The sequence below is a fragment of the Megalopta genalis genome, chromosome 2, assembly GCF_051020955.1.
Source record: "Megalopta genalis isolate 19385.01 chromosome 2, iyMegGena1_principal, whole genome shotgun sequence".
NCBI lineage: Eukaryota > Metazoa > Arthropoda > Insecta > Hymenoptera > Halictidae > Megalopta > Megalopta genalis.
This window is the reverse complement of record NC_135014.1, coordinates 24,629,179-24,643,608: the sequence shown is the minus strand read 5'-3', so window position 1 is coordinate 24,643,608 and position 14,430 is coordinate 24,629,179. Positions and strand designations below refer to the sequence as shown.

The window sequence follows — 14,430 nt, the reverse complement described above, 5'->3', positions numbered from 1 at the left end:
TCAAAAATCTCATTCGGATAAATTCTCGTTCGATTGGACGTTTGCCCGACAGCGTCGAATAAAACAGAATTCGTCGAATAAAATTGAATTCGTCGGCCATTGTCTCCGATCCGTCGTCCGAATGAAATGTTTGTCGAGCTCCGGCGACGATACGGAGGTCGAACTGTATTCAGGAGGGTAGCTGTTCGAAGATGGCGAAGCTCGGAAGACACGCAGCCGACCCATTTCGTTGACGAATATGTATTATATACAGAGACACGGTAACTCTGCGGATCAACGGTAACTACGAATGGTGGACGCGCGAAGAGAGAACAATTCTGACAAGAATGCACCAGATTTCTTACGGTCGATCGTCGGCCACCGCCATACCAACTTCCAACATTCCAACGAAAGCGCTCTCGAGCCGCTTTTCCGAGGCGTTTCTCTCGCGCCACGTTCTCTAGCGTTCGTTAAATCAGCAACGGGGTCGTCGTCCGTGTGCGTGTCCGCGTCCGTGTCCGTGTCCGTTTTGCATTCGCGGATTTGCCGGCAAACGCGGATATCACGAACACACGCGGTTTCGCTTCGTTTCTTTTTTCTTTTCTTTTCTTTCTTTTTTTTTCTATCACGGTCGTGCGGTTTCTCACGCGGCTCTCGGTTCGACCGCGATATTCGACAGGACGTGACGTGACTGGCCCGATCGACACCGTCGAAATGGGCCAGGACTCGCTGGAAGAATCGTTTTTTTAGGCTGCAATAGAACGTTCGGTGCGACAGATCGTGTAACATTCGTCCGGTCTAATCTGACGAATACCTGGAAAGAACAGTTTACGAAGGATCCCGTTCGCGACTCGCGATTCGTTTGGTCGAATTGGTAATTATAATCAGTTTGGGACCGGCGATTTTACCGGTGGAACACGATCGATCGGTGCTCGATCGCGCGATGCTGTGAACACGATCGATCGTTGTTCGATCGCACACTGTTCCGAATATTTTTCAAAAATGTATGGTCAATCTACGTTAAATCAGAATTTTGATAATTGGTTATGATAAAGTAACGAGAATGAGTTCGCGACGAACAAAAGTCTGCAACATTTTCGTTTATAAAAAAAAAAAAAATGTGGAAATTCATGTTCGACAATTTTTCTCAGTTTTCGGGAACACAGACTTTATTCCCCAGTTTTATCGAATTTTTACAGAATGTGTGAACGTTCAAATGCAAGTTTCACTCATTTTCATGAAAACGGAAATTTTTTATGAGCTTTCTCAAATTTGTTTGTAAAATATGAACACTTATGAGTAATTTTTATCAATTAAAAAGAGCTGGTTGCGTTTATAAATTTTTGGTATAAAAACTAACTTATTAACTACATTTTGATGCATTTTCATGTATTATGTAATATTTTGTAGTATTTTATAGTATTTTGTAATATTTTATAGTATTATGGTATATTTTTATGCACTTTTATGTATTTTGAAGTATTTTAATGTATTTTGATGTATTTTGATGCATCGTATTGTATTGCTGATGCATTCTAATGTATTTTACATTATTTTCATATATTGTCATATATTCTGATGCATTTTTATGTATTCTGATATATTTTTATGCATTCCATTGTCCTCTAACCTTAAAGATCAAATCGCTCTAAAATATACACACCTGAGACTATAAACAATGTTTTATTTTCTAAAGTTTATCCACTTTCTACGTTCAAGCTCTTTTAAATATATAATCATTGAAGATGCATTTACTTCAAATATAAAATTCCGAGCAAAACATATTTGGTTTTGATGCCACTTCTGAAGTATTAATATAATGAATTATTAATAAGGGAGCTCGCCGGCTGGAGTTTCATACTTGACATTTGAAATTCTAAGTTATCGATACAATAACTGAATTAGTACTGAAAGGGAGAATGTGTGTGTGTGTGTCCCGGGTAAAAGTCTCGTACTTGACATTTGAAATTCTGCTCGCAAAACGAGCCTTATCTCGTGACGGTGCCTTTAAAACGAACGTCGCGCTGTAATGAACCGCTAAAGATCCGGTGTGCCACATTTCAGTTAACCGAGCCGCGGTACTCGTCTGCTGCGGACCACTCATGCTCCATATTACCCTTCAATGTGGCCTAAAAACAATATCGACAGGTTTCGTGCCCGTCTGAATGAGTCTCGTCTCTTCTAGCGATGAGTTTCATCGACCTCTATTCGCGAATGTTGCTTTCTTTCGTGGAAACCGTGTAGAATTGTCCGAAAAGAACTTATGGTTGCATAAATACTATCCTCGAAAAATTTACTCTTATTATACTCTTTTACTCTTATTATTACTCTTATTAGTACTCTTATTATATACGATTACTCTTATTTTATTTATATCTTATTACATATTTTGTATCCTAATTTAACCAAATATGTTTCACTCATAATTTCATATTTTAATGGAATACGTTAAAAACAATGCAATGCGCGAAATCCGCCACTTTTCAGTGTTTGAAAATAGAAAATATGCTACTGTTGCAATTAATGGTTACATGTTATTGTGATAAATGCATTTTGTAGAATTTGCTAGGAAAATAATTATAATAGCAATTTTATTAAGATTATTAATAGCAAAAAGATTTTCCAATTTCTAACTGTTCTGTAAACCAGAATTAACTATGTCAACATAAAAATAAATAAAATAATATATTATGAAAAAATAAATAGATATAAAAGAGAAATCAAATTTTAAATATGATTGTAAACATACATTTGCTCGTATTAATATTTCAAAAACATATCTAACTATAAATTATGTAAATCCTTGTTGAAATCACACAATTCTGTTTCATACATAAAACATTAGCTATCATAAAAAATATATCAAATTTTAATTCTCAGTGACGATATAATTTCGAATAATCGAGATTTAACGTAGAATGACCACAAATCGGAAAACGTTTCGATGAAAAAATAGTCCGAGGATTTTAATAAAAAAAGAAAAAAAATACTCCGGAATAGGACAATTTTTCCGATCGACGATCGACGATCCGCGCGATCCAGATTAATATCAACATAGTCTAAGAAGAAAAGGAGCATCGAACTTACCCATGACTTGTACTTCGAGTGTTCCTCTGGCGCTGTAACCTTGGGCGTTGCGTGCGACACACGTGTAAATAGCCTGATCGCTCATTCTCTCGACGTTCTCGATGATCAGCGTGCCATTCGGGAAGACCTTCTGTTTCCTGTTGATCGGCAGAACTCTCGTGTCCCGTTCCCATACGATGCTTTCGATCGGATATCCGGCAACCGGGCAGGTCACGCGAAGAGTTTCACCAGCAACGATAGCCTTTTTGTCCATGTGGCGAATAAAGGGAAGTCCGTAAACGTTCAATCGGGCCGAGTGTTCCGCGGATCCAACCTGTAATCACGAGATCCACGGTTCTTGGTTCTGTCGTGTAAAATCACATTGGAAGAAACAGACCCCGAGCACGTTCGAAATTAGGTGAAATATTATTTCAAATAACTTGGTATTTTATTTCGTAATTATTTTCGTGCCCGTGATCCATTTTAACGTAACGTTGTTTGAGATATTATTTCGAATAACGTGGTATTTTATTTCATCATTATTTGAAATATTATTTCGAACAACGTGTTATTTTATTTCATAATTATTTGGAATAATTGTTTGAAATATTATCTCAAATAACATGTTATTTTATTTCATAATTATTTGAAATAATTTTGAAAATTGCCTAAAATGTTTTTAGGCTGGTTTACGCGATGTTGTTTATTAAATATATATAAACTACAATAATAATAATAATAATATATATATTATTATACGAATCATTTTGTTGTGAAAAAAGCATTACTTTGAACAAATTATTGCGAAAATTTCGTGAAGTAAAATCGTTTCTTTGATTATTATTTTATGGATTGTTTCTTTGCTGATTTTTATAACTAATTCATAATAATTCATAACAACCAACGAGTTATAATCATTATTTATTTGAACACATTATTTCTGGCCCAACTTTAGTTTTTAGACATTTACCCACTTCTAATAAGAATGAAGTTTTTAATAAAAAATCTTTTGGAAAAGTCTTTTAAAGAAAACCTTCTAAAAAAATGGGTCTCGCATTAAGCACGTTTGCCCCAAAACCTTTAAGATCGCAGCAGTAAGGCTGAGAACGAACCACCTCCCCTTTTTATACCGTATGCAAAATCGAGACAGAAAGGAAACGCGGAAAGAAAAAGGCGAAAAAAAATCAAGCTCTCCACCTTCGACGCTGCGATGCATTTGTAGAGTCCGCCATCGTTGGTGTGAATGCTCGAGATGTTCAAATGTGAAACCACGTCGCCGTTAACCGTAACGTACTGGCCGACTTGCAGTCTTTCTGTGTTGGATAATCGTTTGCCGTCAAGTTCCCAGGTGATCTCAGGTGTCGGGTTTCCGCTGGCCACACATTTCAAGAACATGCTCGGGCCGGGCTGCAGGGTCTCTTCAACGAAAGCGTGACGGATCTGCGGGGGTTCGACTGCGGATGCGAAATAGTTTCGTCTGGATTAACGTCTTTCATGGTCGTCGATCGTAAACAGTGCGTGGACATTCGACAATTTTTTATTAGCCACCTAAATATTTTCTTCAGTCGTGACAATGCACGAAATGCATTGTTAATCATTCTTGTTACTTTTCATCAGGTTCGATTAAGATTCCACCGGTAAAAATAATTATTACATTATTTATATTATTTGACATATTGATTGAAATTATAAATTGAATGGTAAAAATAATTTCAGTAGAATTTCAATCAATTTAAAATATACATTGGATATATTCTCCCTTGAATTTCGAACAGGAAATTCAATAGAAATTGAATTGATAAAAATAATTTCTAAAGTAAATTTCAATTGAGACTATGAATTGAATTGGTAAAAATAACTTCAGTAGAAAATATCAATTTAAAATATACATCGAACGTATTCACCTTCGAATAGAAATTTCGATGAAAATTGAATTGCTAAGAATAATTTCTAAACTAGATTTCGATTCATTCGATTCAATTTTGACCAGTTTCGATAGGAATTGACAAAAATAATTTTTCGTAGACATATAAATACGATAGCTGCATCTATTGAAATCAATTTTGATCAGGTTCGGTGAAGACTGAATAGCTAAAAATAAATTCTATAAAACATTTAAGGATTTCAATCGAAAGTATAAATAGGGACTTCTTAACTCAATTTCTACATAGTTCAATAGATATCGAATTTCTAAAAATACTGCTTACAGAAAATTATAATTAAAAATATAAATTGTAATCGAACATATAAAAATAATTATTCCAGAAAATCCCAATCGAGATCATAAAATTGAAGTACCCAAAACAACCCCCATTTAAATCGATCGATAGATAAAAAAATAACGTAAAAAGAAAAACTAAAAAGTAATTATCTACTCACATCGTCCACCAAGTTTCAATTCAGCCGTCGCCTGCGCGCTTTCCTGGTCGTTCCTGACGAAACACTGATACATTCCCTTGTCCTCTTTCTTGACGCTTTCGATTCTGAGCACATGGTCCTCCAGTCCAAGGGGTTTGCCGTCCTTCAGCCACGAGATCGTCTTGATGGGGTTTCCGCGAACGTTGCAGGTGAAGGTAGCCGGTCTGCCGAAGTCGATGGTCTGGGTGCTGGGCTCGATCTCCGCGGCCAAGGGTGCGGTCACCGTCAAAACTGTCTCCACGCTTTCTCCGCCGACAGAGTTGTTCACGATGCACAGATACTTGCCGGAATCCTCGACGCGGGCCTCACGGATGATCAGGGTTCCGCTGACTTGACGGACGCGTTCGTTAAGCTGGACCGGTTGACGACGAGTTGAACCTTCGATGAACTTGTACCATCTGCAACGAGAGGGCAAAGGGATTTGTTCGTGGGCTGGTCGCTGAAAGAAGCTTCTTATGGTCACGCGAAACGAAGCCAATAGGATATCGTTTTTTTTTCCGAACACCTCGAGTACCGGCAGTTTTTTTTAATTTTTAAGTCGAAAGTTGAGAAAGAAAGAAGTTGAGAATTTCTCAACGATTCGACGACCTCGAACGCTTTACAAAATTAAAGTGTTTGATTGAATCGTATTAAGATCGAGAAGTTCAGATTTCGAAGATACAATTTATTATTGGAGAAAAATTGAATTTTCAGGTCTGAGAAAATTAGCATGCCATCCGCGCGTGGGTGACGCGGCAGTGAAAGGGGTTAAAAATTGTTGGAACGTGACAGGAATATCATAAATTATCAGATCAATTAAATTATCGAATTATCAATCATAATGTATCAAAATTCTTTTTTCAAATTGTTTCATAAATTCTTCGAGAAATTGAAAGAATATTAATTGCTTAATTAATTAAGCAGCTCGACGACCCCAAAGTCTTCCGGTAATCGAGGTGTTAAGACAATACATTTCGTGATGATCTTTATGCATTTTTATTACAATCAAGTTTGTAAAATGCATGAAAATTGATGAAAATGGATCGTGTTATTATTCTGTGTTCACAATAGAGGAACTTTCTAGCGAATGTGACAAATAATAATATTATATATATATAATATATATAATATATAATATATAATAATATTATATATATAATATTATATTAATAATATAATATTCTTGTTTAGATACCTAGAAATTGTTTAATAATTTAAGAATTGCAAATTTTAAGAATTTTCACAAAGATTTTGCAGTCTAGAGATGACACGGAGTGATAACTAGACCGTGGATTTTTACGCAAAATTGCATCGATTGCAAGAAATTGTAATTAAATAGCGAGTTCTTTCGTTCTCTAATAATTTGGACAGATTGACGTTACTTTCATAGATTGAAATTACTATAGCAGATTGAAATTACTTTAGTAGATTGAAATAATCTTTTTACTGTATCAAATTGCAACCGCTCAATTTTGTTACAAATGCATAAAATCCAGCGATTACGTTCCTAGTCGCTTCGTTTCTTGTCTCGATTTCTAGATTCGCATGTACACACAGGTCCACAAGTCACCGGACACTTTGCAGATGCTGAAGACATTCCCATGGAATCGACGATCGCGTTTTGCAAAATACTGATTGCAAAAGTTTATTTCCAAAGCAGTTGGAAATTGTTTCAGGAAATATTTCAATTATTCCAATCGAAGTGATCAAACTTCTTACATCGTTCTCGATATTTACAAAAGTCTGAATATTACAATTTGTAAATTATTATGTAATGATTGTAAATTATGCAACGTATTCTTTCATTTAAAAGAAACAACTAATAATGCAATTATGAAAATACAGATAATTTTGTTCCCGAAAATTATACACCTATGATTCGAATTTGTATCATTTTCTTCCTCGACTAAAATAACCATAAGCTCGAAGATTGAACGAGCATAAGCTTGATGTACGATCATTTTATCGACGTTCTAAAGCGCTGTGGATAAAAAGTGTGTCGGCAGCGTTAGAATAACCAGCGATGTGCTTCGCGACGAGGTCGTACGATCGGAGTTGCACGCCGGGCAATGCATTCGAATTTGCATCATTGGATTTCTGATGAAATCCATCGTATTTTCGAGCATATCGTCGCGATGTAACTATGTCATCTACATGTAACAGCGAATACATACATCGCAAGTGGAAATTCGATCGTACGACGATCTCTGGTTATTCTAATGCCGGTGAGGTGCTTTTCATTAAAAGTGCTTTTAAATTCATGAATACTTTTCTTTATTCGCAAAATCTGAAACGATTCGAACTCGTGAATTTTATAAAACATACTATGTTTTTTGGAATAAGATACTTTAAGATCGTAATATCTGTTCCTGTTACATCAGTTTTGCAATGTGAAAGTGAACTGCTCTCGCGACTTCGGTTGTCTCCTTTTGAAAAATATTAATAATACTGAAAATGTAATGTAAACCGTAATGTAATAATAAAGAATGTAATAAAAACTGTAATGTAAAATATCGTACATCAAGTTTCATGGAGCCGCTGAGAGAAGCTTGGAATTTCAGCCGCTTGGAATTTCTAACAATTAGTGAATTCGATTCATAAAACAATGAATTCGTTTTACAGAAAATTAATTCGTTCTCGGAAAAAGAATCGAGTTCGATTCGCAAACGAATGAGTTCGTTTTGCAAAAGGATAAATTCGTTTTCGAGAACAGTGAATTCGATTCACGTGAAAATGAATTCGTTTTACGAAAAAAGAATAAAGCCATTTCACGAGAAAGGATAAATCTCGTTTCACGAGAAAGAGAATTCGATCAACGAGAAACAGAATTCAGTTCGCAAAACAGCAAATTCGATCTCCGAACCAGTGAATTCGACGTACAGAAAAAAAAAGGAAAAAGTAAACAGTGATCCAGGAAACAATGAATTTGCAAACTGATCCAATAACCCCGCAATTCCGATCATCCGAGTAATTCGTCCAAACACGATTCTCCGACGACTGTGTACACGCGCGTTCACATAATTTCTCGTACACGCCCAGACAGTCTCTCGTCCGGGACTAAACGCGAAACACACAACGACGAGAGATCGCATTGAAAGAACGTTGAATTCGCATTCGGCTGAGCAAGTGTCTGGTGTCTCGTAGACCTCAATGATTATGTGTGTATATATGTGTATGCAGGGCTTTGGGCGTCTCTGGGCACGGGCTTCTGTCTCTACTGCCGGCTCATTAGCACGTGTCTCTTGCGCAAACTTAATCAGAAAGAAGGAGAGCTTCAACGCATCTGGAGCATACAGCGGTCATAAAAGCAGAGCAGGTCGGGAAAACGGTGTGGGGGAGGAGGAGGCTGGCAGCGGCAAGTTCGTCACGATCGGAAACAAAAAGTGCTCCACGAGAGACAAATAAAGAGATAGAAAGAGATAGAGAGAGATAAAGAGAGAGAGAGAGAGAGAGAGAGAGAGAGAGAGATAAAGAGAGAGAGAGAGAGAGATAGATAAAGAAAAAGAGAGAGAGCAGGTTGCTCCGACAACCGATTCGAAAACGATCGACCAAGTATCGAAAGTAATATCAACAGTTGCCATCGATTCTCGACCGATTTCTGCAACATCAGTCAAAGAGGATGACAACGAAACGTAGACGATAGCAGAAAGTTGATAAAACGATTGTTATAAACATCGTTTAACAATCAGATAGCTAATAGTTCGTAGGACAAGTGAATAGCGGAGTTTGGTTCGTTTGGACCCATAAGATAGTGGAGCGGGATACTGTGGGGTGACCAATTGCTGTGCCTTTGGCTTATTTTCGGGCCTAATCAAATGAATATTTATCGAACAAGACACATTAAATTTCTGTACACTTTGATATCGTTTATCTCTTAATAAAAAAAGATATAACATGTCTTGTTCGATAAAGATAAAGTTAATTATGCTCGAGAACAAACGAAAGCAATTGGTCACGCCACAGTAACCGGCTCCTCTGCCCTACGAGACGGCTACTATTGGCAGCTGACAAGACGGTAATCTGTTCACAAACTAAACAGCTTTTCAGACGCTGGGTCATTATTGGCCCAGTTGCGCGACGGACGGAAGCCGCGATTAATTAGATCGAAGACGATCGATCTTCTCGCGTCGTTCACTTCGCCAATAACGAGCCAGGACCCGAAAATATGGACTATCGATTCAGTTCGCCATCTTTTCGCGGTCGTCTCGTACGGGTCGAATCGGACCCACCCCGAACAGTCGAACAGAAAATAAGATCGCGCGATGGCCGCCGTGTTTGTCGCGGGACGAACGAGCCGGTCGCTGTTTCCGATCAGAATACGGGAGTCGAGGTGACAATGAGCATGGGTGGTGGCGATGGTGCAGCAACTGGACAATGCGACGGGTCACTTGAAACACAGTCAACAATTTTCTGAAGAGAGACAGAGAGAGAGAGAGAGAGAGAGAGAGAGAGAGCGAGAGAGAGGAAGGCCGGGAAGTGGCGGGTGAAAACATGAAACGGATGAGGCACGAAGGTGGCGAGGACTTACCAGCCAGATATCGTGGGACTTATTGGAGGTGTGCAGGTGCAGGGCTACATTGTTCGGCCCATTGATCGGGTGACGCTCTCTCGGACCACCCAGATCAGCACCGGGGCTACCGAAGGAGAAGAGGGCCCGCATCCTTTTCGGAGTCGCGCTTCCGTCGCCTATCTCGGGGTTGCGTCGCGAGGCTCCTGTTGGCACTGAAAACCAACACGTCCGATTGGCCCCGATAGGCTCCGCCTTCTTACTCAACGCTGTCTCCTCTCGCGGCCGGCTAATCTCTCGGAACTTCTTCGACTTAGATCGAGGCGAGACCAGTGTGTGTGCGGGAAAACTCGCTACGCTAGCAGTGGGGGCAGCCGACGCATGCGCGGAAGTCCCGCGCAACGGCGCGACGCGGCTGCCGCGCGAACGCTATAGTCCCGAACTGCGATCGCGACGCAGGTCGGAATTATAAGGCTCGCCCGGTAGACGCACCGCGTCGCTGCGCGGGGCTCTCTGCGCATGCGTCGCCTCCCCACTCCTCGCGTAGCGACTTCTCCTGAATACACAGAACGAAACAGAGAGAGAGAGAGAGAGAGAGAGAGAGAGAGAGAGAGATTTGCTTTGATCTGGCAAGCTTGGAGCTCCAAGGTGGATTTTGAACCAGCTGTCCATGCTTCGGGCACCTTTGTGCCCTCCCCCTCGTCTTTCTACGCTCGACGATCGACTCTTTTCTTTCTTAATTTTCAGATTTGTTTTTAGTCAGTCTTCGCTCTGATCCGTTTCGTTCGTTCTCTCTCTCGCCTCTGATGTGCTCAATCCGCCTCTGTGTCGAACGTCGAACTTCTCGGATTTTGCGGTACCGCCACCCGACCCGGGGTAGAGGGTAAGGATGGAACGCCTCGAAAATAGGATGAAACAAAAGAAAAAAAATAGAGAAGCTATACGGAAACTTTGAGTGTACCTAGAGATCGGGGCAGGAAAGCCTTGTGCCGCACACGCCAGCGCCAGAGACTCGCCCTCTACCCCGCGGTACTTATTAAGGCCGTCTCCAGTCCCTTTTGGGGCAGTACGACCGGACGGTTCTGGAACGATATCATTTATATTGCCCGGAATGACTGGATCGTTCTTTTATCGTTCGCTTCGCCTTCGATCGAGCGGCGCGTCGCTGATCCGATCGGTCGGTCTCGCGTCGTCCCGGCGACTCCGTTTCGCGGCGAACGCGTCCCCAATGCAACATGTTTGTTCGATACGGTTCGATGCTGCAGTTCGCGCAACGAGACCAGTCAGAAAGCGCAAACAGATGCACCGCGGTGCGCGTATTTGGCCAACGATCGACATTTTTGCGACCGCGTTAAAATGAACCGGAGATTGATTGCCATTGATTGTCAATGGCTGCAGACGCGTCGTTTATGGCGATATCGTGCAACTGATTCGTTTATGTTTGCTGGCTCGTCTCGTCGGATCATGGAAGCTACAGTAATGACTCTCTAATTGACGCTTAGATTGTCCATAAAAATTGACAATTTGGGAAGAGAAGATGCGATTATTCGAGCCTCGCGGTTCGTTTTATAGTTTCGAGTTGTCAAGAATTATAAGAACGAGCTGCGGGGCTCGAATAATCGTATCTACTCTTTCCTAATTGTCCATTTCTGTGCGCAATCTGAGCGTCAGTTTGGGAGACATTAGTGTACTGGGTCAGTGGATCGACTCGATTTATTTGTGTAGGATTGTGCATTATGCATGCACGTGTTGTGCATTTCTTTGTAGAAGTACGTTGGCGGAAAAGACAGAATTGTGAAACTATTAGGTAATAAAAGAATGAATTCGATTTGGAAACGAATGAACTTGTTTTACAAACGGGTGAATTCGATTCAAATATTTAGAAATTGAATTAAAATTGAAAATGTCATTTTTTTAATGTCAACGTACAATTTCATTAATTTACTTAATTTTTAAGTAAATATATAATCCAATATAATTCGATCAAATGTTCAGAAATTAAATTAAAAGTGAAAATGTCGATTTTTTAATGTCAACGTACAATTTCATTAATTAACTTAATTTTTATGTGAATATATAATCAAATAAAATTCGATGAAATATTTAGAAATTAAGTTAAAGCTAAAAATGTCAATTTTTAAATGTCAACAATTTCATTAACTTAATTAATTTGTACGTAAATATAAAATCCAATAAATAAAATACACAAATACGTTTCAGAAAAATAAATTCGTGTTACAAAAGCATGAATTTGATATCATTCCACGAAACAGTAAATTCGATCAAACAAAACGGTGAACCGATTAATTTTATTAACCAGTTTTGTTAACCAGTTAATTTTATCTTCGACAACTTATCAATTTATTTCTTCCACAGTAAAAACATAAATGAATCAATCAATATATCAATAATGAATCAATACATCGATTGCACTAAATCCAACGACAAAAATCGCGCAAAATCCACCGAACCAAAATTTCGCAACTTCCACGACACGTCGGCCAGCGCCCAGTAATTCCACTGTCATCAAGAACGCCGCACGCGTGACAAAGGGAACGCGTTCTCGCGAGCATTGCACGCAAAACATACCTCTCTTCCTCCTGAATAGCCGGAATCCTGAACAGGTAATCAGTCTACGATGAACAAAAAGACATGCAACTTACCTGAGTCATCGTTGTTCCGCGGATCAAAATCTATAGCTACCAATTGATTCGACTCATCGACGACGACGACGACGACGACGACAACGACGACAAAAAGGGGGAGCAAAGGATCGAAAATGGGGATGAAAGGTATGGCGTCTACCTTGTGACGGGCATGGGGAATCCCTGAAACGAGTGACTCAACGCGATATTCTGACCCCCGGCAGCCAACACCACTTCTCTCTCGAATTTCTTGCCCGAAGACCGCGGAGCTATCTTGCTTGTGCCCTCTGAAACGCGATTCTCGGTGAGGGGACGGGTCGTTAGGCGACGCGTACCTTGTCACTGGGACAGGAAATCCCTGAATGGAACAGTCCAGGGCTACCACCATCGTCCTTGGAACGTCGACGAGCTTGAAACCCTCGAACCGTTCGCCCGCGATACGCGGCGGGACGTTACCCGTCGGTTCTGAAAAACAGGGGACAAGAGCCGACGCGTCGTAGCCACTCGAGAAGGCAATCGTCTAGAAAATGGCCGAACACCCGAGCAGGTTCGCCACCGCCTGACGCGAATCCCCTTGCTCTGATTACCCTGCGAGACCCCGTACCTGAACGTAGGCGCCGGGAAACCTTGGACAGGACACGCTAGTCCTGCTGTTCGATCGATTAGAATATTCCTCCTCAATCCGATGAAGTCCTTGTCCCGTACGTTGGGACGAACGCTACCCCTTGGCTCTGCAAAAGCCGTAAAAACCGGGCACAGTGGTCTAAGAAACGAGATTCGAGCGCGCCGCAATCATTTTTTGTCGTTGCATTTCACCCTGACCAGGGGTACTTGCGAGCGTGGAAATCGCATTTGAGACGAGAAGGGGTTTAAGTTATACCGTTCACATTTTGAGAATAAGAAATACGACTATTTATACTAGTTTTTATAATCACCGCTGCTCAACAACTATAAAATAAACTAAATAATCGTGCCTCCACTTCACAAATTGTCCATTTCTGCGTACAAGCCAAGTATCAATTACGGAGAGTCTACTGCAGATGTTTGCACAGAAACTTGCCACCAAAATATCTCCAAAAACAAAGATCCATTTCGAAGAACCCAATCAAGCATTCCATCATTTTCTGCTACTAAGTACAGTAATGTCTCCCTTATTGACGCTTAGATTGCGCACAAAAATGGACAATTTGGGGAGAGGAGATACGATTAAATTGAGTCTTGCGTCTTGTTTTACAGTTACGAATTATGAACAACTATAGAAACGAGATTTAAGGCTCGAATGATCGTATCTTCTCTTACCAAATTGTCCAATTTCGTGCACAATCTGAGCGTCAATTAGAGAGACATTACTGTACTTAGTAGCAGAAAATGATGGAATGCTTGATTGGGTTCTTCGAAATGGAAATTTGTTTTTGGAGATATTTTGGTGGCAAGTTTCTGTGCAAACATCTGCAGTAGACTCTCCGTAATTGATACTTGGCTTGTACGCAGAAATGGACAATTTGTGAAGTGGAGGCACGATTATTTAGTTTATTTTATAGTTGTTGAGCAGCGGTGACTATAAAAACTAGTATAAATAGTCGTATTTCTTATTCTCAAATTATTCATTTTTGGGTACAAGCTGAGGGTCAATTAGGGAGAATTTAATGTAGATAAGACATACAGGGTGTTCATTTGGAAATTTTTAATCTAAATGTCTCGGAAACAATACATTTTAACGAAAAATGTTGAATACAAAAGTTGTATCTATATATTTATTGTATCTTGCGTTATTGATAGCTATTTAAGATTAATTTTCGCTTGTTTCTTTGAGTCGATAGAAGTGCGAAGACTCGG

The 14,430-nt window shown here is 39.8% G+C and overlaps 1 protein-coding gene across 48 annotated transcripts in view; it reads right to left on the bottom strand.

The window, feature by feature from the left end:
- The window catches only part of Dscam1 (Down syndrome cell adhesion molecule 1), a 171,053-nt gene that overhangs the window by 58,617 nt on the left and 98,006 nt on the right, over positions 1-14,430 (bottom strand). For 46 of the 48 annotated variants that reach the window (XM_033470791.2, XM_076518833.1, XM_076518815.1 and 43 more), the window contains 3 exons: positions 5,425-5,861; positions 4,243-4,499; positions 3,067-3,379 (listed from right to left, as the gene is read on the bottom strand). In XM_033470791.2, coding sequence (XP_033326682.1) covers positions 3,067-3,379; positions 4,243-4,499; positions 5,425-5,861 — 1,007 coding nt within the window. Of the gene's footprint in view, positions 1-3,066; positions 3,380-4,242; positions 4,500-5,424; positions 5,862-10,910; positions 11,032-12,929; positions 12,998-14,430 lie in introns of those variants that run through there. The other 2 variants (XM_076518809.1, XM_076518839.1) reach the window with 2 other exon arrangements.